Consider the following 25,742-nt stretch of genomic DNA (forward strand, 5'->3'; position numbering starts at 1 on the left):
TACGCGACGCGAACTCGCGCGAAACGCTGCGCGTAGTACGCGGAGTGCACAATATACACAATCAATGCATGTTTCGTACTTTTCTAACAGCTTTTCTGATTGGCTGCTTTGATATAAGAGTGTATGAATAAATTACAAATGTTTTGAGGAAAACGTTAAATAAAGGGCATTGCCAATGCCCTTTATTGGCCCTTTACCATTGCCCGAAGGACGATAAGCACCCGGATAATCAACATAAGGGACCGCTCATTATTAATGTGGGAGGGGGACTGGGAAAAATGTAGGGGTTATGTGATTTTCACTTTGACAAACAGGGGGGGTTAAGTGATTTTATTTTTCCTGAGAGGGGGGGGGATCAGTGAAATTTAATAGTCATTCACTATTATTTATATAATACCAAGTATCCTGGAAGGTCTTGCATATACAGTAACAGTATCAATCATACCGCATATAATTAGTATCTAATGACTTATTTGCACAAAATTGTTCCCATTTTGCACCATATTTAACCATTTTAGCTTCAATAGGGCAAAAAAGTTGCGCGCGAAGCGCGCATTTGTTGTACCATAAACATAGTCAGTGGCCAAAATATGCTGGATTCACTATACTTTTTTTTCTTTTTTCCTACCCCATCCCCCATGACAAAAAACAAATCTACGCCACTGCCACATGCTACACACACAAGCCTCTCCCTCCTCACCACGTGACCACCCCACCTGCAAGCACACACCTATTATTTTTCTAACGAAAAGTAGATCTATTGGCATAGGTGTATATAGGCCTAGAATCCCGGGGGATGGGGGGTAAATCCCCCCCCCCCCCAATATTTGCCAGGGGGATGGTCCATACACCCCCCCCCCCCCCCCCCATGTTGAGGCCTGACAGTAGGCCTAGTGTGGGTTTCTGACCAAATTAACCTTATATTTGGCAATTTTAGTCACAAAATTGCACATTTTTTGCGCTTCGTGAAAATTGATTCCACTTTTGTACCATATTTGATCAGTTTAGCGTCAAAAAGAACAATAAACGTATTTCATTACCACATTCCCTATGACTTCAAGAATTGTTTTCCAACGCCATCTACCACATGTCAAAATCCCAATCTCTATGGCTGAATTAATATTGAAGTTTGCTTGAAAGGAGAGGGGGCCATGTGATTTTGTTTGATTCAATAGGGAGGGTACGTGAAATTGATCCATCGCAATATTGGGGTTAGGTATTTTTCACCCATAAAGCTCAACATTCTCCCGGCCCCCTCCCGCATTAATAATGAGCGGTCCCTAAGTATCATAATATATTATTGATCTTTTCCATGCTGCATGTAAAAAGAGGAGTTAATGAGCTACTCAAATCGTAATAACACCTGCACAAATATACAAGTTTTTACTGGTTCAGTACTCCAAATAATGCAAATGAAGCATAACTAATTATCAACACCAATGCATGTTTTGGTCGATTGATTTCAAACAAAATTAGAACCAGATTTCAAACAAAATTAGAACCAGAACCCATAGTATTGGTGATTTTTTGGTAGGCAAATCCAGTAAAATGGTATTCACTTTTTGAGCTTTCGATGACCGGTTATGTCATCTTGATCACAGATGTCCAGGCTCACTGCACTTCCCGCCATGGAACTTCGTAGTCTCATTCCCACAGGTTCTTGATTGGCTTATCAGCGAGGCGTAGACGTGATCCAGAGTCGTAGACGTGATCAGTCCCATAGCGGGAAGTGCATTGAGCCTGGGCATCTGTGATCAAGATGACATAACCGGTCATCGAAAGCTCAGAAAGTAAGTACCATTTTACTGGATTTGCCTACCAAAAAAATCACCAATCGTATGAAACAATCCTACAAACAATGACAAATGAAATTCTTTAAAGAACCCACTTGTAATGCAGTCTATTCAATATTACTGGGATCATCCTAGAGCACATAATATATCTTATGTTGAATGAAACTTATGTGTATGTTAGTGCTATAATGCTTCTGTTGAAATTAGTGTAGCGTCCTAGCACGGTTGGTTGTATAAACTACGTCACATGCAGGGCCTCTATAATATTATAACTTTCAAAAATTGTCCGAAATATCCCGGCTATAGAACAATGTTGCTTTGGTTCTTCACTCATTTTATAATTACTTTTTTTTTCTCCTTACCATAGAAAAATATCAAACAAACTTCAAGAAGCCCATATCTGCAGAAGTACGCGCGATACTTAGAGAAAAACTCGACTTGACGTACCAATTTTATGACTTTGTGAAGACTAAGCTAGAACTGCTTAAGAAGGAATATGACATATAGCTTAATCAGGTCCGGGAATCGGACATGTCTTAATAAGAAGTGACACGGTGTATTCAGCACAGGCGTGTTTCGTGTATCGTGATATACGCGGCATATTGAGACATTTACTTCTTCCCACAGCTGTTTACCACCAGTAATCATGGTAATATCACGGAGACAACAATATCGTCTTAGGAATGTTGGAAGTTGGAAAATTGCAAGTTGAAGTTCAAGTTCAAGTTTATTTGTTTTCATCTCAATTCACATCAATGTTATAGAAAATGGAAATGCAAGATATGCAATATATTATGATATTACTGAGATACGCAATAAGAACATGTACGGTGAAGAGCTGTGGATGCCGCAAATACGCAAAGCGTGAATCTGAACAAGATGGAAATTTAACTTACACTACTATTAACGTGTACAATAATGATATCATGTGGAGCTATGTGGCCAAAATAAGAATGAAAAGTAGGAAATACCATGGGGAATGATAACGTTGTACGCGTTAGGGAACTGAAACGCTAAAAACGCATACGCCCTGGAAAGCTCAGTCTCAAACGTTGCAGGGCCCTTATTATAACATTGTAAAACACGAATCAGATGAGGCCTATGGTATATAAAATAAATCGTTTTAAATATTATATTGACTGCTACATATATAACGTGATAACAAAAATACATAAATAAAGCTGCTGTGCCAGTTGGATTCCTTGCACCATTTCCTTTATGAAAATGTATTTTATATTTTTTGTACTTATCATCTGAATTTTTTTAAAGGTAGAATAAAACAAAAACATTTCTAAAATTGGCACTCAAAGTGACATTTGCTGCCCTTAAAACACATATTTACGACTGCACAATGATAATAGTGACACGTATTTTTGTGGGACCTGAGAGCAGATCAGACACACCAAATTACATTCACATACGATGAATTTCCTTCTGATATCAAATAATTCAGATTTTTTAAAATTCACGATTTTTTGTTGTTGACATTTTTACGTCCTCGAAATAAACTTTATAAAAATAATAGCATACCGTGCCTTTTTTTCAGCAGGGCTATAATTCCCATATTGACCGGCAGTTCATATTGCACTATGGAGTGTCTTTCTATAAGAGAACGTCTTTCAATTGGTGGTAGAAAGAGTGTGAGCGGCGCACAGCGTCATCATTCCTATATATTCGTGTCAGATATTGCCGTGATAGTAGGGCAAATCCACTAGTTCTTCAACAGGCACGCATGCATGTACTGAGGACAGAGTCCATTCAGTGACTTATACACACACAGGAGAAGTTTGAACTTGATGCGGTCTTCAATACGGAGCCAGTGCAAGTCAATGAGCAAAGGGGTAATATGGAAAGATTTTGGTTGTTGGTAAATCAGCCGGGCATATTATGAGCTATTGTGCAAAAATGCTATTATAAATGGAGAGTGTGCTCTTATTGTCAAGTTCTTTGCTCTTACAAATCTGTCACCAACATTAATCTTTTTACCTTTGACAAGAGTTGATTGTGGTTTTTTTCGTTACAAGAGGTTGCTATCTCACATCTACATGTATTCTCCCCTCTCCCTGTATATGCATAGTTCACACTAAATGTAAAAAGGGAGATAATGGGTCATTGCATTGCTTCTGGAGTTGACAGTTTGTTTTGGTGAGACAGTCTTCCTTTTCATTCAATCTTTCATTTCGTTCCTTTTTCTTTCACTCCAAATCCTCTTCTTATAATCTTAAATCATCTTCTTTAATAATCTTATCTTACTGTTGGTAATGTATCATCAACTATGATTTAACCCCTAGAAAGAAAGAAAGAAAGAAAGAAAGAAAGAAAGAAAGAAAGAAAGAAAGAAAGAAAGAAAGAAAGAAAGAAAGAAAGAAAGAAAGAAAGAAAGAAAGAAAGAAAGAAAGAAAGAAAGAAAGAAAGAAAGAAAGAAAGAAAGAAAGAAAGAAAGAAAGAAAGAAAGAAAGAAAGAAAGAAAGAAAGAAAGAAAGAAAGAAAGAAAGAAAGAAAGAAAGAAAGATAGATAGATAGATAGATAGATAGATAGATAGATAGATAGATAGATAGATAGATAGATAGATAGATAGATAGATAGATAGATCATTGATTCAAATGTTTACTCCAAGAGCTGTAATAATTTTTATAATGATAGAGTGAATCCCTCGGCCCTCTATTCGCTGTCACAGTAGTGATGTCATAATACAGCCTGTGTGCATTCTTTGTTCAAGGACACGTTCACGGTCATGTACGGTTCCTACCGTTTTAAAGCTAAAAACCCGTCCAGTTATAGTAATTAGTTAAATAAATCATAATATTCTGCGTTTTGTCATGATTTATGGATGGTTTCCAAAAATGCAATTATACTGTGTGAACATGGTAAATAGGGGACTGTCCTTGAGAGGTGCTTGAACCAAAACACTCCAACTATATGCATGGCTGTCTTTATCCAAGGTGATGATGTAATGACTATGACAGCGAATCCGGTCATCTGAAAGCTTTTTGTAAAACTCATCACTTTTGTCATATGTATTGGCCTTCACTCTATTGTATTTGTTCATTTGTGCATGGATGGCTAAAATAGCCCTACTATTATAGGGCCTTTTGACTGTGAGTACTGTGGTGATCCAAAACCATGCAAAATCATTAAACCTGCCTATATAGGCCTATATCCAGAGAACTGCTAAACCCATCAGGTGCAGCGGTTAGTGGGTTTTAGCGGTTCTCGGAAGGCACTATAGTAGGGCTAGGCTAAAACTCCATTGTAAGTATTCTCATGATATTGCAAAATGGATGGAGACCGTTGCATTGAAAAGCATAAAAGTCGGTCATAAGTCATAAAAGTCGGTCGACGGTTTATGCAATAGACCTGTTTATTTGAATTGGAAGGGCAAAACCCAGCAGTTTTCATAGTTCTCAAAATTCAAACAATTCATAATGTATACGGTCCCACGACGAGTCGCCTTGCCGCTGATATCAGTTTTGATAGCAGCAACACTATTTTTCACCGTCACTTACAAGTCTACTTACAGACTAAAACCAGAATCGACGCCGGAGATTGAGGTGAAAAACACCAATGAAGAAATTAAACGTAGCAAGAAAGGTAGGACCAGCTTTATAGCTTGAGATCATGAAATTGCAGATGTATATACAATCTGATGTTTTATTACTAGTCGAGCTCAGCTCCTGAACCAAGTCTTCATCAGCTCTATGGACCTAAATACAGCAAGATAATGTAAGATACCGGTAGTAAATGTAAACCTGTATTTTAGCTAGAGTATCTCGAGCTGTAGTGCCGTACTATACATTACGCTGTCTTTCCTATTCGGCGAGGATGACAATTTTGACCTCCTCGTCTGTTTACAAACAGAGACATAGGCGTAGATCCCGGGGATGGGGGATTTGCCAGGGTGGTGGTCCATACAATCACCCCCCCCCCCCAATGTTGACGCCTGGTAATGGGTTTCTGACCAAATTAACCTCAGTTTAGCTTCAAAATAGCACAAATGTTCGCGCGCTTCGCGCGCATTTATATCATAAACTAATTCTGTCGCCAAAGGGGGCTGGATTTACTATACTTCAAGATTTTTTTTCCAACTTCATCCCCCCCCCCCCAATGTCAAAAAGAAATCTACGCTACTGAACAGAGAGGTAGACAAAAGACCGTTCCGCTTGTCCAAACACTCAAGTATCAGAAGGATGGTCCAAAATAGCGTGATTCACGTAACATGAATAGGGATTATAAAAAGCTGTCAAGAAGAACCATGTGCTTCTTTTGTCCAATTTGCCATCAAGATTTCATATGGAAACAATTCAGAATTCGACTCAGAACACGATCATGTCAAAAATTAATATTTTGTTCTGGGACTGATTATTCGGACTACTCGAGCTAGACATACCCCTTGTGTCAAAAACGCGGGGCAGTTTGATTTCTGAAGAAAGTGTCATAGTAAAACGTAAACCTCTACCCTCTATGATGCACACCGACATCGCCCGGTTAATAATTACATTATACAGCCAGAGACACTGAAATTAATACCCGGGATCGATACACGTAAATGTGCTATGCACGATTGATATTCAGACGATAAATCTTTGGATACCGGGGTACAAAATGATGAATATCTCCCGTAAATGATTTCGTATAAAGAAACCACATTTGGTTCCTTGCACGTGAATGTTCAACAGATATTATCGTCGTTAGCTAGCGGCGTCTTGAGAAAAAACCATTGCGTCTTGAACTGGAAAAACTGACAGAAATATTCTGATTTTCTGATGTGAGCGATCACTCACATGGCGTATACACACAGAGGTCACACACAGGGGTGTTGGGGTGCACTCACCACATGGCGTATACAAGCTCACTTACACAAAGAGAAGCCAATTACCGAGCTATAGTCAGTAGCCTTAGTCGGGATGTCCCTCGGCTCATTAATTAATGCGTCTCAAAGGTCGGAACAAAATGGCCATGCGTGGCTGTGGATTTAACCTAACATGGCGATTTCTGCCATGAAGATATCGGGGCGATGACACTGTGTGATGTGTAATTAGACAGGTCAGTGAATCTACATCTATCAGTATTCGACGAGAATTGAGTCGGATTAATTACCATAGTAATGCGTGAAAGCAATTTTTGAACATATTGCCCTGCACTATAAGTGTAGGCTGCACTCATCATTGACTACATATCATTGACTAAAAAACGAGTAAAAAGGTTTATATTATTACGTCCAGGAAAGCGCAAGTAAATGCCCCCTTAATATTGCCCGGATACACTTCTCAGTTTTTCTGTTATTTCCCGCTATTTTCCGGTAAACGGTTTTTCCCTACTAGTTAGGGAAAGTGTCATGAGGGGAATTTTATTTTCCTCTCTTCAGGGGTCATGAAAACTGTAGTTTCTAGGGTATTATATTTTCTACAGAAACTGACCATAGTTCTTATCTCTCTGTCTCTCTCTCTCTCTCTCTCTCTCTCTCTGTGTCTTTCTGTCTGTCTTCTGGTTTTGTTTTGTTGTTGTTGTTGTTGTTGTTGTTCTGTTTTTTGTTGTTGTTTTTTGTTTTTGTTTTTGTTGTTGTTATTTTTTTGTTCTTGTTTTTTGTATCTGTCTGTCTCTCGGTCCCGGTCTTTTTCAGGATCACGTCTTATTATGGGAAATTCAACGGAGTCATCACAAAAGTTAACGGAGCAGCACGGAACAACACTCTATAAGAAATATGGCGTGCCTATTACGGGACTGGTAAGACCTATTATAGGCCTACATAGCAATTAGTCAAAATCAAACTTTGACCACGAAATTAACATCCTGCTTGTCAGATGATTGTTGTTCTACCGTATATAATGGCTTTATGGATTTTTCTGACTAACATGACTATGGCCTGCAACCATATATAACGATGTGGGAGATTTTATATACCAGGAAAACGTTTCTATGTACCTTGCTCCAAAAAGATTTATGATCTGAAAGATCATACAAGGGTCAAATTTAAAACAAAAATTAAGAATAGTTTGCACCACCTACGATGCATCATTACATATGTAACATCACAAATTATACTACCTCATATATAGATCCCTGTCATCTGATTGGTTAAAAGTGCGGTCATTGAATTAGCTATGCCCTCAAAATGAACTATGGTCCGGTCGTGGAAACGAACTATGGACCGGTTTGAGTCTATACGCATGTGCAATCGCAACGTACATCCACTCGGTATAAAACAAATATTGACTGCTTTATATTCGGGGCATGGTTAAAATTATAGGCCGCGGTGATCTCAAAACCATGCTATGATTTTGAGATCACCGTGGGCCTATAGTTTTAACCATGACCCTCATAGCAGTCATTATATACCTCATCTAAAGATTCCCGTCATCTGATTGGTTAAAAGAGCGGGCATAGTTTTGACCCCAGACAAACGAGCACCTAGACCACTGACTTTGACTCGCGTAGTGAAGCCGACACTGCTTAGCAACGACTTTGACAAAGACGCATACCCGGACACAAGCAAGCAGATTTGTTCGCGTCTATGGAACATGTTGCATTTGACGCGAGCGATAATGGCGCAACAATCACGCAAACGAGCGCGTCTTTCTCTCCAGACGTGAACGCTTATTTCTCTGCGTCCGACCACCCGACCAAAATCACCTTGGATACGAGGCTTCACCTACTGCCACGGTCAGGGATGGGCAGTCATAGGTCTAGGTGGTATGTCTATGGTTTTGACTATGCCCGCAAAAGTAACTATTCCCCGGGCATAGTTCTGCGTGTGCTTTGTTCCCAGCGTAAAATGATATTACGCACGCGTTAATGTTTTCGCGCGCTATAATTACGCGGAAATCGTCTGTGCCGTTCGCATTAAAACTGTTACTTTCTCTTTCCAAAATCGAGGTTTTTAACCAAACAGATGACAAGAATCTTAAGATTTGGTATATAAAACAAATATTGACTGCTTTTTATTCGGGGTATGGTTAAAATTATAGGCCCGCGGGGGTGATCTCAAAACCATGACTATGCCATAGTCATGGTTTTGAGATCACCTTGGGCCTTTAACCATGCCCCTCATAGCAGTCAATATTTGTATAATATTTGTGGTCAATACGGTTCGCTGGACATCATCTGCTGAATTCGAATTATGAAGTACGCCAAGTACCTGTACTTGCATTTTCATTAAACATGCTTCAAATGCCGCACTAAAATTTACTAAAGTATTCTTTTGGTCCTAAGGATCACAAAACATAAAACATGTAGTTACCAAGTTACGGGCTCAACAGGTCAAAGGTGATTTTGCATCATGTACATGCGTTAAATATTGAAAGTTGCTCCAATTTCGTTAAAATGGAGACAAATTCTCAGAAAATACGTTGTAAAGTCGGTTGTCTTGTCCTGTTTTTGTTCGTCAGTGTTCAGTTAGCCGTCCACTTGTTCTGTACCATGTCGAATTTGACATCCATGTATACAGCATATGCTACATACATGATGATGATTTCATAATATCAGGCTGCCATCATGTTTGCCATTTGGTTCGCTTTAGCACTTTCTAAGTTTGTTTGAAAAGGTTCCTTTAAGGGTACACGATGTATTGTTGGTCGAAGCAGCCTAAAAATTGATTTTCATTATCTTAATCAATATATTATTGTAAAAAAACAAAAACACTTTGATGTTTTGCAATAGTTTCATTCTACAAATCATATACTTTGAAAACTTGCTTGATTTATTGCTGTTAATGAGTTATGTACGTTTTACAAAAGTATTGTTGTTTCAGCCCTCTTTACAAGTTACAACATAACTCAAGAACCACAGGACCTACAAAACTATATCTGTGATATTTGAATTCTTCTACACACTCGCTATGAAATGATCAATGCAATATTTGCCAAAGCTCACTACCATTCGCAAGATGCTGTGAACTACCAAATCGCAACAGTTTAAAATAGTGTCTAACCTTAAGTCAGCCTTGAACTGCGGATATTATCTTTTTTAAATACTCGTCTTATTTTTGAGGTGTGTGCTTATGTTTGTTTCTATTTTTGCTTTCCATTTTTATTGCAATATTCAAGAACCACACCATCATTTACAATAAAATGCCGAAATGTGGCAGCCGGACAATGGACACGTTATTACGCTGGACATGCTCGAAGCTGGATATTAAACCTAGAAGGTGTAAGATAGTATATGATTTTGAGAGAATTGATCTAAAGGTAAGCATTACGTCATCTATTATGGATGATGATGAGTCATTGAATGACGACGACGATGATGATGACGATGATATTCACTTAGAACGCTGGACAACCGATTCTTTTGCTATACACGCCCTGACGATGACGACAACGATGACGATGATGATGATGATGATGATGATGATGATGATGATGATGATGATGATGATGATGATGATGATGATGATGATGATGATGATGATGATGATGATGATGATGATGATGATGATGATTATCATTATTACTACTACTACTACCGAGACCTATTATTGTAAATTTTTTCTTTAATTTGCTTATATTTTTTTTTTCATTTTACTCAGGGCAAAGAAGAATCTGCGATAAAGCGAGTACAACAACTTGCAGCCCACCCACCTGCTTTGTTTAGCGATCACATTTTCTATTTTCCAGTTGAGAAGTAAGGAAGTAATCAATCAATTATATTAGAGACAATGCGATTTTCTGAACGCAGCACGTGGAACGTACGTTTTCGCGTACGTTTTTACGTACGTTAATACGGTGTTAAATATTGCTAGCCTCGGTTCCAAACTGGATTGTGCTCATTCGTCACGAAGGAGAACAAATGAGCTGAAATAAAGACTATAATATTTGATCAAATTTAACAGCTTCTAACCTAGGTCGATAGAGGGCATAGTGATTGAAAAAATAACAGTCCCGATAACAGTAAGCTGAGTCTATGCCTGATTCAAACAAGCCGCTGCGCTTTTGATTTTTACTAAAATTTTGATCTACATGCTGATTAAACTTAATTGTTTTTTGTGCTCCCCAAATATTATAGTTGCCCAAAAACATATATTTTGATAGATTAAAGATCACTACATCCATACATCATGACTTTACTTTCAAAATGAGACATTTTCGTCCTGAAAATTGGGCGCGTTGCATGGACTTAGACATGAGGTAAAATCAGCATATTCAACGTAGCATCCATCTGCGTTTTATTCTACGTTGGGAATCCAAAATGGGAAATCGCAATGTCATTTTTTGTACGCAAAGTATCACACACATTTCAATGGGCAATCTTGCTCCCATTTGCAGATGATATGAAGAAGCTACCCCGGGAAGCTACCATATATACATCGGGCATGTACAGAACCATGCCATGAGCGGAGGTAGAACTTCTTCGTTCTGATCTCGTAAATTGAACTTTACCCCAGGGTGGGCACTCAACTTTAGAAGTAACGGTATGTGCCTGTCAATAGGCCCCCTCTTTTGAAGTATACCCAATGACCCCTTTTTAAAAGTCATACCCGATGACCCCCCCTTTTTTTTTTAGTTGCGGCTACCCAATGACCCCTTTTTTCTAAAATAGCATCATCAAAATTTCACAAAATAATGCCGAAACTTTCAAATTCTCTTATTTCAACAAATTTGTATTGGAAATTTGGAAAATTTGGAACAAGAAAATAGAATTTTGCTCCATTTTTTTCAAAATTGTCTACCTGATGACCCCTTATTTGAAATCTTATACTCAATGACCCCCTTTTTCAAAATCTTATACTTAATAACCCCCCCCCTTTTTTTTCATTTTGTTTGTACCCAATGACCCACTTTTTAAAAATAACATTTTGTACCCGATAGGCCCCTACTTCGCGACGCTGATAGGCACATACCCGTCACTTCTAAAGTTGAGTGCCCACCCCGGGACTTTGCCTCTATATTTTTCGACTTGACCAAATTTCTCACACAATTATTTCATTTACAGGTCAATTCATCCAGTCTACATAAATATGATAAGAGATCCGATCGAATACCTCGTTTCCAGTTACTATTATCGACAGCATGGAGACAAAACTCCAGGAAGTGTGGATCGAGTGAAGAAAAAATTTGGATTGGAAATGAAAATGAATGAGGTATGAAAACTTGAAGCCACGTGTATGTCATTTCGTTCAATATTAAACGACCGATGTCTATGATTTTGGTACTAAACAAACTAATGGATAAGTATAGTTATATCTTGTTTCCATTAACACCAAATAATGCACAAACATCCCCAGATTGACGTCACGATGACGTCATAATTGACCAAAACATCACAATTCACTGATTTTAAGTCAAAATTTAAGTCAGAACAGCTACCATGTCCCTCTACTCTTTCTTAAATTCAAAATGGAGGAATACTTGGATTTAAGCGATCCAGGAAGGACTTATTTATTCTAGAATATTATTAAGAATATTCTTGTAATTTCGATCAAAATATGATCGAAATTAAATTTAATGGTTAATTATTTGTCTTCTTTTTCATAGACTTTTGACCAATGCGTCTTAAAGGAACATGAAGCATGTGTAAAGGAAGAATATCTCTCTAGGATCTTTCATTTCTTCTGTGGCACACATCCAAAATGCAGGTACCATTTTATAGCGAGTGATATGTTCCAATCCCTGTCAGGTAAGGGGGTGGGCAATAATTATGAGCCGCCAGGGGTAAATTTTCCAAACAGGGTACCAAAAAATGCTCCTCGGCTTACAAAAAATCGCTTAACCCCTCTCTGCCTGATTATAGGCGGTACCATCATAAAAACACAACATTTTTATGTAAAATTCAATTTCATTCACAATTTTTATCATTTTTTTTTACAATTCTCCCCTTTTTTCTGTCACCCTGGGTAAAAAATAGTCTATTGTTAACCCATTATCTTTTTCACCAACGCCTTCCGTCTACCGACGGCCTTACATGAACCGACGGCCATGACGAGCGGGGGGATCACCGGCCCCCTGGCCCCCCACTGGCTACGCCACTGTAACTTATTCTATGGTTGAGTATCTGTCTTTGAAAGACAAGGAGGTCTAAACAAAATGTGCCAAATCTCACTGAATATCACACTGTTTCATTAAAATAAAGTGTTGGCACTTATTGTACGGTCTCAAAGTTTTGCCAGCCTGATGCACCGGTCTCGCGCAGCCGTTGCTTTTCTTGGGCGGCCACTTCTGAGTCTGTCTTTGACATCTCCGGTCTGACGAAACTTGGCTTTTAGCTTGGAGATCATACTTCGGGAAACTCCAAAATTTGCCGCAACTTGATTCTGAGGTATATGCCAGCCTCAAGCTGGCCAATAGCTCGAGCCATATCTGGTAATTAAACCATGGTTGCTTTCTTGCAAATGACCACTATGAAGAAGTGACCAGCAAGAGAAATTGACTTGCGTTGATCCATTTCGATCCACCTGTAAAAATCGCTCCCCCGGCTTGCCAAAAATTGCTTGCCGACCCCTGTCGGCTGGCCAAAAATTTCTTGGACCCCTCAATTTTACCCTCCCCCAGCGCTCATAATTCGTCGGCTGTATTCCATAGTGGCGTATAGTGATTTTTGGTCATTTTTTTTGAAAATTGGCACATATGTTTTTAATGATGTTCTCTTTCATTTTTCTAAGTCTCATCAGTCATAATTAGCTAATTAATTAGTAATTAATTAATTAAATGTGGCGTATAGTTACAAAGTGACATTTTTGTATTCCATAGTGGCGTATCGACCATACGCCCATTTTTATACACATTTTATAATTATGAAATATCGGCAAAATGAAAAACATCGTATGTCATAGTGGCGTACGCGTATCGGACCTATACGCCACTATGGAATACGAACGACGAAAAGTAACGCCATAGGGATTACACGGCGACCGAGGTGGCGTACGGTTAACGTTAGGTTAGGGTATTGCGTTTTGTTCGTTTTCCATAGTGACGTATAGTTTTATTTTCAGTTTGCCAGCAATAGTATGTATTTATTTCTTTTGAAAAATATATAACAATAAAATCTATTCAGTTCACTACAGAAATTTCACATCATTTACAAAATATAATGAATGTCTGATTTACACAACTCGATTTTAAATTGGCATTTCTTCAAACCCGATTTTCTCGAAAAGTTGTTTATTCGCGGCGCCCCACTATACGCCACTATGGAATACGGACGACGAATTATTGCATATATGTAGCCACTAACCTAAATAATATTAACGAGGGCTGTCATGGTTGTTAGGGACGCTTCATTTAACTTCCAGTTAATATAATTTTGTTCATAGAATTTTGACACTATTAATTATTGATTAATTAATGTTGCTTTGAACAAAATGTAGAGGGTGTGACAGTTGCCAAGACGGTTTCATTTTTATCGATACAGCTAGGAGTGGCTGAGTGGGGATTGTTTGAAAAAAAATCATAATGACGACCTTTCTCCTATTTTGTTTCTCCCTTTCCTTTCCTATCCTTTCATTTTCTTTCCTTTCTCATTTTTCATTTTTCGGGAGCTGCAGAACGACGACGCATTTGCCTCCCTTACCTCGATATTTCATAAAATTGACGAAATATTAATTTCAGAGTTGTGCAACTGGGCCTATATTGAAAAGATATTTAAAATATGGCCAACATAGCGCCAACAGGGTCTATGTTTGACTGGTTCAGTGGTTACCATGATCACAAAGTTGCTAAAAATTATTGTATAAACTTGAACATTCAGGCAACGTTCCAGAAACCTATTATTACGGAGGGCCGGCTAACCCTAAGGTGTTTCATCCGGCATATTAAAACGCTTGAGTTTATACCCAAATGCCTTAAGCTAATTGTAGATCCATCGGTGATGGTACCCATAGGAAAATAAAAGCATTCAGGTGCGGCAAAGCCACCTGGTGACTATTTCATTATCGCTAGCGTCGGAAGAAGTGATTCATATCGTATCGTGCGACAAAAATTTTTATTTTCAATCGCGCAAGTTTGAATGCAATCTAATTGGATAATCTGATTGGTACACGTGCGCGTGGCAGTATCAATATACAAATATATACTGCCATGATAGGTTCTGGTTATAACTATGGGCCTGCGGTGAGATCAATAATACTATTTTCCTGAGGGGCGCAGAAAATAGTATTAATTGATCTCATCGAGGGACCATAGTTTTAACCAGAACTTCGAATAAAGGCAGTATTTATATTTGTTTTATATACTTCATTAATATGTTCTTTGTTCATTGATTGGTTAAAAGAAAATTATTTGACGTTTTGACTCCAGCTTCTATCCTGAATGAACAGCACGACCAATTTAAGCACAACCTATATTTTGCCCTTCAAAAAAATCGAACAGGCTAGAATCGGGCTAACTAATTACAGCAGCGCGAAATCACGCTATGGCAGTTTCGCGTGCGTGAACTGTTCCGTCGCATCAAATGCTCGCACGCGGAAGGCATGGTCAAAAGTACTATTTACGGCTTGGAGGTACTATTTACGGCTCATCCGGGACATTGAAAATACTATTTACGGCTTAGAGTACTATTTACGGATAGGAGTACTGATGGTAGAACTATTTTTGGTTATGTGATCCACTTTTAACCAATCAATGAACAAGAATATAATATATAATACGCATTGCGCTGCGCCTTAACAGTCAGACTAGAATATATATTTCCGATCAAAATTGCATGTTTATGTGATTTTTCGCCAAAATTACAAAAATGGCTCAGTAGAAGGTTGTTTATTTAGTTATTTATTTATTGTTACAATACATATCAATACATCCAAATGTCCAGGGAAATTGAAATAAACTTATATTATATACCAACATTTCTCCATTCTGTCTATAGCACCGATCTAAAATGGTCATTAAATGAGGCCAAAAGACGTGTAGAAGAGGAATACTTAATAGTTGGACTGCTAGAGGACTACGAATCCACACTCAGACTTATGGAGAAACTAGCGCCTAGCTTGTTTAATGGCATTGTAACCGATTATAAGGCTGACATACGAAAGAAGGAATCAGGTACGTTCAAGTTAAGCGATGATAATTGACCCCTATAGCCAATAAGTTACTGAAACTAGCGCCTAGCTTGTTTAAAGGCATTGTGACCTACTATCACTCTGCTGAACGAAAGAAGAGATCAGGTATGTTCAAGTGTTAACAAGCGATAAGTGATTGACCACTATAGCCAATAAGATACTGAAACTAGCGCCTAGCTTGTTTAAAGGCATTGTGACTTACTATCACTCTGATGTACGAAAGAAGAAATCAGGTACGTTCAAGTGTTAACAAGCGATAAGTGTTTGACCACTATAGCCAATAAGGTACTAAAATTAATGTTTCTGTTGACAATATGATAGGAAAAAACATTCGCTCATTAGAAGCGTTGCGTTCATCAGGTACCACTGCCACTGAATAGAATTGATCACAACATAGACTCTAAGTACATGTATTTAAGTCTATGACCACTACTAGACTAGCTTAGAGTTTCCTCCTGAGGGTCAATGAGGTGACCAGATCACTGTAATTCAGCTAGAGGCAATATATGATGGAGATTAGTCAATTAGCTACATAATATGACCTTGTGTGGTACTTAGTTCCCTGGAAGTGAGTTTTGCTTGAACCAATTGTGTTCAAATGTTGACAGCTCACTACAATATTTATTACCATCAATTTGGTAGAAAAAGGATGTGAGACATGATCAATTCTGTTAAGGTAATGGAACCTAATGAAATTTAGTGGCGAATTTGGGACGAAAGTAATAATAAAATGTTTTGAGGAAAACGTTAAATAAAGGGCATTGCCAATGCCCTGTATTGGCCCTTTACCATTGCCCGAAGGACGATAATCACCCGGATAATCAACATAAGGGACCGCTCATTATTAATGTGGGAGGGGGCTGGGAAAAATGTAGGGGGTTATGTGATTTTCACTTTGACAAACAGGGGGGGTTAAGTGATTTTATTTTTCCTGATAGGGGGGGGGGTCAGTGAAATTTAATAGTCATTCACTATTATTTATATAATACCAAGTATCCTGGAAGGTCTTGCATATACAGTAACAGTATCAATCATACCACTAGCTTTGCTCCAAAGCCAACCTATTTTCCATCCAATTGAAAGAAAAAATGAAAAACCATGCCATATGCCCTCTGACACTAATTGTAAAGACCAGCTGTCGGCTCGGTGAGTGGACTTTCGCGGTTGGTGGGTTTTGTAGACCATTATCTTTAGGTAGACAGTGATCTTTACTGCATAGTGGTCCTACTTGTTGGTGACTTATCCATATCCGGGTGACTTATGTAGCTTGCCTATAGTGAACATGTACATGTACTGCTAGGAGTGGTATTAATTTTTTACAGAATGGTCTAAACCAGGCAGTGATTGGCCTATATATATTTTATTTACTAATACTAGTCACTTGCTTGGGTTTATTTTACTTGGGGATCACTGGATATCCTCTAAGGCACTGCGAGGGCTCTGATCAAGAGCTATCATCCCTTACCAAACATGAATGCCTATTTGGCATTCTGTAGCTATTCGCCAAGCCCTCGAGTGCTAAGGATAGAGGTACTAGGTGGTCACTAGCACTCAGTAGCTAATGAATGCCTATAGAGCTGGTTCACAGGCATTCCGAATGCCTCACAAGAATGCTACCGAATGCCTATTTACTCATTAAGCCCTCAATAAAGCTCAATACTATTAACTTAGGCATTCCTAAGCATTCATAACTTAGGCATTCCAAGTGGTTCTAGGATTAGGCGGTTTGCTATAGGCACTCGGTGGCATTCGGATAAGTCATAGGCATTCCACTGAAAAAATTTCTAAGTATTAGGCATTCGGTTAAATTTTTTTAAAGTAATAGGCATTCCACTGAAAAATTTCTAAGTATTAGGCATTCGGTTTAAAAATTTCTAAGTAATAGGCATTCTGTTCAATTAGGCATTCTGCTATTGCCTTGACTAGCATTCCTTAGTGGTTGACCCAAGGGTCAAACAGGTGCATGATGGGAATATATTTCTAACTGCCATTTTTGAACTGGTGTGAATGCAGAGATGATGGAATCTTTATCCTTTCATGTTTCCAGCTTTATTATAGACCTTATTTTTCCACTTTTTACATTTGGGATGTTACATGACAATGCATATTATGTGGACAACATCATACATGTATACATGTGATCCATGTAGTTATCTTTGTGTGTAATAATATGCCACAATATGGATGGTGTATGTATAAAAAGTAAGCTTAAATATGACTAGATGTAATGTAGGCAGTTTCTTGAAATATGGAAGGAGAGGCTAGTTAGTATGTATATTGGGGCATTATTATTATTAATAATGATAGTGTACATTTATACCATGCACAAATCCACTAAAAAGCACTCATATGGTGTAAGAAGAGCTCAAGCAAAGAGCATGAAACCTCAAACAATGAAACCAAACAACAGTGACAAATTACTAGTACATCATTATGTAGCTATAATTATTTTGTGTACGTATTTATAAAACACACTGATCCCAGAAATCAGGCTGTATTTGCAAATGAACTTCAACCTGATTTCAACCTCTGCATCCGGGCTCTGCATTGAATGTTGGTTGAAATCAGGTTGAAATTTCAAACTTGTATCAACGTTGAAATTTCAACATGATATCAACTAACCTTTAGGTTGAAGGGTTGAAATCAGGTTAGGTTGAAACTTCGATGTTGTTTCAGTATTGATACAACGTCGAAATCCTAACCTGTGCAGACTAGGATATGTTACTCAATTTATCAGTTATGAATTTGATGCAATTTAGTGGATCTTGCTGATGCCCATGGCTCCGGGACATGGCTATATACTTGCTGATATATTCAAGTTCAATTTGTGCATATTCTTAATCCTTACTCTCATAGAATTCCTACAGCAACCCTATAAGATTCAAGTTCAAGTGCTATTTTTGAAAAAAAAACAATACGGGAAATCATATGGAAAAGTATACTGTTACATCTTTGCGTTCACTCAATTGATGTGAATACTGAAATTTAAGCTGAATTTGCCTGCCTCTGTCACAATGGATAAAAAATGGGAGTATATTATGGGCTTACCATTTGCGATTTTCTGCAGTGCATTCCTATTCCTCACTTTTGTAGAATTGCTATAGCTATATTATTATTTATATCGTGGTTCAAGTGCTATTATACAGGTGGTTGGAATACCTATAGCGGTTGGAATGCATATAGGCGGTTGGAATGCCTATAGGCGGTTGGAATGCTTCCTAGGCAATTGGAAATTTCTTTGGCGGTTGGAGTGCTTCATAGGTGGTTGGAATGCCACTAAGTGGTTCGAGGGCCTAGCTCATTTACATATTTCGCCTCTGAGGAGGGCTTATGAACCGCTTACGAACCACTTATAGCGGTTGAGGGCTTAATAAGTGGTTCGAGTGCTAACCTGTAGGCGGTTGGAATGCTTCTGAAGCGGTTGGTATGCTTCCTAGCGGTTGGAATGCTTCCTAGGCGGTTGGATATGCTTCCCAAGCGGTTCGAATGCTTCCCAAGCGGTTCGAATGCTTCCTAGGTGGTTTAAATGCTAGGTGGTTTGAATGCCTCCTTAGTGGTTCGAATGCCTCCCTAGTGGTTCGAGTGCTTAGCTCATTTACATATTTCGCCTCTGAGGAGGGCTTATGAACCGCTTATGAACCACTATAAGCGGTTGAGGGCTTAGAAACAGGCGGTTGAGTGCTAACAACCGCCTATTAGCTCAATGTTATAGTATTGGAGGGATTCACCATTTAGGCATTCATTAGCGGTTCTTTACCATTCAATGGAATGCCTAGTGAGTGCTAGAGAATGCTAGTTTTTTAGGTAAGGGATACCACATATGATTATTATCTAATGACTTATTTGCACAAAATTGTTCCCATTTTGCACCATATTTAACCATTTTAGCTTCAATAGGGCAAAAAAGCGCATTTGTTGTACCATAAACATAGTCAGTGGCCAAAATATGCTGGATTCACTATACTTTTTTTTCTTTTTCCTACCCCATCCCCCAATGACAAAAAACAAATCTACGCCACTGCCACATGCTACACACACAAACCTCTCACTCCTCACCACATGACCACCCCACCTGCAAGCACACACCTATTATTTTTCTCACGAAAAGTAGATCTATTGGCATAGGTGTATATAGGCTTAGAATCCCGGGGGATGGGGGTAAATTCCCCCCCCCAATATTTGCCAGGGGGATGGTCCATACAATCACCCCCCCCCCATGTTGAGGCCTGACTGTAGGCCTAGTGTGGGTTTCTGACGAAATTAACCTTATATTTGGCAATTTTAGTCACAAAATTGCACATTTGTTGCGCTTCGTGAGAATTGATTCCACTTTTGTACCATATTTGATCAGTTTAGCGTCAAAAAGAACAATAAACTTATTTCATTACCACATTCACTATGACTTCAAGAATTTTTTTCCAACCCCATCTACCACATGTCAAAATCCCAATCTCTATGACTGAATTAATATTGAAGTTTGCTTGAAGGGGGGGGTCATATGATTTTGTTTGATTCAATAGGAGGGTTACGTGAAATTGATTCATCGCAATAGGGGGGTTAGGTATTTTTCACCCATAAAGCTCAACATTCTCCTCCCGGCCCCCCTCCCGCATTAATAATGAGCGGTCCCTAAGTATCATAACATATTATTGATCTTTTCCATGCTGCATGTAAAAAGAGGAGTTAATGAGCTACTCAAATCGTAATAACACCTGCACAAATATACAAGTTTTTACTGGTTCAGTACTCCAAATAATGCAAATGAAGCATAACTAATTATCAACACTAATGCATGTTTTGGTCGATTGATTTCAAACAAAATTAGAACCAAATTTCAAACAAAATTAGAACCAGAACCCATATTATTGGTGATTTTTTGGTAGGCAAATCCAGTAAAATGGTATTCACTTTTTGAGCTTTTGATGGCCGTTATGTCATCTTGATCACAGATGTCCAGGCTCACTGCACTTCCCGCCATGGAACTTCGTAGTCTCATTCCCACAGGTTCTTGATTGGCTTATCAGCGAGGCGTAGACGTGATCCAGAGCCGTAGACGTGATCAGTCCCATGGCGGGAAGTGCATTGAGCCTGGGCATCTGTGATCAAGATGACATAACCGGTCATCGAAAGCTCAGAAAGTAAGTACCATTTTACTGGATTTGCCTACCAAAAAAATCACCAATCGTATGAAACAATCCTACAAACAATACAATAACAAATGAAATTCTTTAAAGAACCCATATTGTAATGCAGTCTATTCAATAAACTACTGGGATCATCCGGAGCATATGATATATCTTATGTTGAATAAAACTTATGTGTATGTTAGTGTTATAATGCTTTTGTTTAAATTAGTGTAGCGTCCTAGCATGGTTGGTTGTATAAACTACGTCACATGCAGGGCCTCTATAATATTATAACACACTTTCAAAAATTGTCCGAAATATCCCGGCTATAGAACAATGTTGCTTTGGTTCTTCACTAATTTGATAATTTTTGTTTCTTCTTACCATAGAAAAATATCAAACAAACTTCAAGAAGCCCATATCTGCAGAAGTACGCGCGATACTTAGAGAAAAACTCGACTTGACGTACCAATTTTATGACTTTGTGAAGACTAAGCTAGAACTGCTTAAGAAGGAATATGACATATAGCATAATCAGGTCCGGGAATCGGACATGTCTTATTAAGAAGTGACACGGTGTATTCGTGATATTCGCGGCATATTGAGACATTTACTTTTTCCCACAGCTGTTTACCAGTAAATATCATGGGGAAAACAATGTCGTCTTATCTTAGGAATGTTGCAAGTTGGATAATTGCAAGTTGAAGTTAAAGTTGAAGTCTATTTGTTTTCATATCAATTCACACCAATGTTATAGAAGATGGAAAATGCAAGATAAAGAATACATTGTGATATAAGGATAAACACTGATAAGAGCACATGATGTAGAGCATTTGTAGTGTAAAGAGAAAGACACAAAACGTGAAGCTTGTGGCACTCAATCTGAACATGCAAGATGGAAATTTAACTTACACTACAATATTAATGTGTACAATAATGATATCATGTGGAGTTATGTGGCCAAAATAAGAATGAAAATCTTACTATAATTCACCAGAATCTGTTTGTGTGTCTGTTTGTCTGTCCGCCTCTTTTCTCGGCGACTGGGGGTCGCGCGTTCCTCAAACTTGGTGGGTGGGTGCAGCTTGGTATGAGGAAGAACGAGTTTATATTGGTTAGTGGGTCAAGGTCACCCAAGGTCATCCAGGGGTCAAATTAGTAACAACTGTTTTTCTCGGAGACTGGGGGTCGCACGTTGCTCAAACTTGACGGGTGTGTGCGTCGAAGTTGACCCGGGACAGAACAAGTTTGTATTGGTTAGTGGGTCAAGGTCACCAGAGGTCATCTAGGGGTCAAATTAGTAAATACTGTCATATGGGCATGAAACTTGGTGGGTAGGTGCATCTTGACCTAGGACGGAATAGCCTGAGTCCCTTGGCCCCGACCTCGAAACAATTCAAAATGGCGGAATAAAATGGCCGTTTCTCGTTCGGGGCCTGAGAACGAAACATGCAAAAAGTGTCGAGAAATTTCTTTTGTATTTTATTGTTTTCACGACGGAATTCCGGGGTGCATGCGCAGTAGCTCAATAGAAACTAGTCAAACTCATCAGCAGTATTATCGTTGACGCCTGTGCAATACTTGTTGTACGGCCGAAGGGCTTGTAAAAGAGATGATTACATGATTAATTATTCATGAAATTGAATTTTTTGTGAAATCAGAGCAGAGAGATGCCATCAGCTTGTCTGTGTGAAAGTGCATAGAAAAACAACAAAATATGTTTAATTTCAAACCTGATTGTCAATGGTGAAACTTTGGCTGGAGAAGTTGAAGGTGACGTTGCTTGTTATCTTTTAGACCGTTTATCTGAAGTCATGGGTTCTTTTAGAGCAAAATAGGAGGCATTTTTGTGCCATGTAGACGGCGATCGGCATTTTCTAGTTTACAATTCATGAATTGGATGTGCACTGTCAACAAGCAGCCTGATAAATTCAACTATACGGATTGTACACACACCGAGTGATTTGTATGTTATTCATTGGTCAGTGCAGGCTAGGCACCTAAGCATGTAAGTACTACAGAAAGCTCAGTCATGCACGGTCTCAAGACAGACAAAAAATTCCTTGTCGTGATGGTCATGAATGCATGAATGATCATGATGATTGCATACCATGGCATGATAGATAGTATCCTGAGTATGGCATACATCAATCATGTACATCAGATTCAGACATGCATAATTGACAAATATGCTGCACGAAGAGCAGCATGTTGTCATGTTCTTGAACCCGCCCAGGTCTTCATGTCATATTAAATCAAACCATGAATATGCCTACAATGAATGAATAGCACCGGGGAATAGCATTAGCATGAACAGTGTGATCGTGATGGTGCTGGTTTACAAATTTAAATTACCATTACGATGTCCCAGTGTTTGTCATGTCTGAATCTGAGTATGCTTGTCACTGCACGACTGTCAATCCCGCTGTGAAAGTTTAGTGCCAACCTGTCAATACATTGTAACTTGCCTCACCGAGAACTGTGCTGTGCAACTGCACGTCTCCTACATCAGACGCTGCACTGCACTTGAAATCGAATGGATAGTATTCTTCATGTTACAAAAGGTAAGTTCATGTCTTCATGCCAAATCATGGGTTGGATCTCCCAAGTCTCAATTTTACAAGACAAAGACTCGATCCAAAAACGGAGTCCCAAAATTATGACTAGGCCTCGGGCTTTATGGCTTAGGCTTAGCCACAAAGTATTCAAATGTGAGTAGGCCTAGAAGAATGATATGTTTTGCATGAATGTATGACAAAATACTGGTCCTGCTAGGGCCTAGGCCTAGCAGTAGTAGTAGTACCATGACTCTGTACGGTACATGTAATTCTGTTTACCTAACCTTTTCCAAGACGGCTGGGCCTTGCACACATTTCACCATTTAGGCATTACAAGTTACCGTAGTCTATGGCTGGGCCCTCATGCATCGTACCGTACTGTCAGGGGCAGGCATTATACTCGCCGTAGTCTACGCATACACACATTAGTCTAAGACTGGGCCTATTATACACACATCGTATCGTTATGTATGCATGGTGTTACACTTGCTGTAGTCTACAGCCGTGGACCTACTGTTATCCTACTGTTATTAGGACGTAAGCAGTGTTTACTCAGAGGCCGTATGTCTCAATTTTGGCCCAGTGAAAATTATTTTTCATCTCACAAAAATTTGTAATGCTGTATTACAATTAGTCAATTTGGGGAATTACTGGGCCAAAATTGGGCCAATTTGAGAAGAAAATGTTTCATTTGGCGCACCCAATTTCCAGAGAGAGTAAACACTGGACGTAAGTTGCGTAACATTGTGACGTAAGTTGCGTAACACTGTGAGTTGCGTAACATTGTGTGACGTAAGTTGTGTGACGAAACTTACATTACGCAACCTAAGTTGCGCAACAGAAGTTGCGCGACGCAACTTTAGTTGCACGACGCAACGTCAGTTACGTTGGGTAACTTAACAACGCAATGCAACATAAATTATGCAACGTAAGTTACGTTGCATAACGTAAGTTACGTTGCATAAATTAACAACGCAACGTAAGGCCGTATAAAATTAATGTTTTGGTTCTCGTCCAGAGGATTTTTATGAATTGATGAGGGAGGAGGTGTGTTTTTTTTTTTTTTTTTTCAATGTAAAATTAGCATTGTCAGTAGTTTTCGGTCTTCTCCAACAGTGCTCGAGGAAACGATGAGGCCCTTTTTTTTTTTTTTCAAATGTGAGATTCTGAGGATAAACCCCTAGAGTACCACAAAAAGACTTGGAAGTGATGCTTGTTCTCTAATAAACTTATTTATATGTATGAAGATTTCATAAATCATTCCAAAGTCTAAAAAATTGAAAAAATCTATTAAAAAAAAAAAAAAATCTGACAAATCCCAGAAATTGAGGAGGGAGGGGACGAGAACCAAAATATTAATTTTACACGGCCTAAGTTACGTTGCATAACGTATACGTTGCATAACGTAAGTTACGTTGCATAACGTAAGTTACGTTGCATAACGTAAGTTACGTTGCATAACGTAAGTTACGTTGCATAACGTAAGTTACGTTGCATAACGTAAGTTACGTTGCATAACGTAAGTTACGTTGCGTAACTTAACAACGCAATGAAACGTAAGTTACGCAACGTAAGTTGCACAAAGCAACGCAAGTTATGTTGCGTAAATTAACGATGCAACGTAACGTTAGTTACGTCACGTTAGTTGTGTGACGTAAGTTGCGTAACATTGTGACTACAGTACCGTAACACTATACTGACTAACAATCCCGTACCGTAGTCCTAGGCCCACTCCCAACTGCACATTTATACATGACTTACAAACGGTATAATCTAAGGGGATGTAATTTTCTTCGGAAGGGGGTCACATATATGTCGGTGACTGGAGTAAATTTTTTATGACCCCCTATCGCGGGCTAATTTTTTTTACGACCCCCTTAGGGGCTATGCAATAATTATTTGAAAAATCATGCAAACCTATGCAAAATATTGTTCAATCTTTAAAATTGAGTCATACCACAGTCCACAGACCATAAAAAGATCTGTGATCATATTCATACATACTACATAGTCATACACTTGCCGTACGGCAAAGGCAAAGAACTAGCCAAAGGTGATAACTAAAACTTTAAAAAAATCTCTTGGAAACCGGGTTGAAAAAGTAGTGAAATTTATTAAAATGGGATACTGAATTGATTTGCTTGGTTTGTTATTTAAAAGTAACTTTATTTTTTAATCAATAAAATAGAAATGATATTATTTAAAATACGGTTAAAATAGTAAACACTTTATTTATTTGTTTTTTTTTTTATAAATCTTGTTTATTTGTTTGCCATT

At 38.5% G+C, this 25,742-nt stretch overlaps 1 protein-coding gene across 1 annotated transcript; it reads left to right on the forward strand.

The window, feature by feature from the left end:
* The first annotated feature begins 4,460 nt into the window (after positions 1 to 4,460).
* Positions 4,461 to 21,875, forward strand: LOC140165005 (uronyl 2-sulfotransferase-like). The gene is made up of 8 exons (XM_072188414.1): positions 4,461 to 5,385; positions 7,415 to 7,518; positions 9,837 to 9,977; positions 10,319 to 10,413; positions 11,722 to 11,869; positions 12,264 to 12,364; positions 15,589 to 15,764; positions 21,297 to 21,875. The coding sequence occupies exons 1-8, from the start codon at positions 5,220 to 5,222 to the stop codon at positions 21,434 to 21,436; spliced, it is 1,071 nt and encodes a 356-aa protein (XP_072044515.1). The 5' UTR covers positions 4,461 to 5,219; the 3' UTR covers positions 21,437 to 21,875.
* The last annotated feature ends 3,867 nt before the right edge of the window (positions 21,876 to 25,742 follow it).

This window comes from Amphiura filiformis, chromosome 11 (genome assembly GCF_039555335.1).
Source record: "Amphiura filiformis chromosome 11, Afil_fr2py, whole genome shotgun sequence".
NCBI classification, from domain to species: Eukaryota; Metazoa; Echinodermata; class Ophiuroidea; order Amphilepidida; family Amphiuridae; genus Amphiura; species Amphiura filiformis.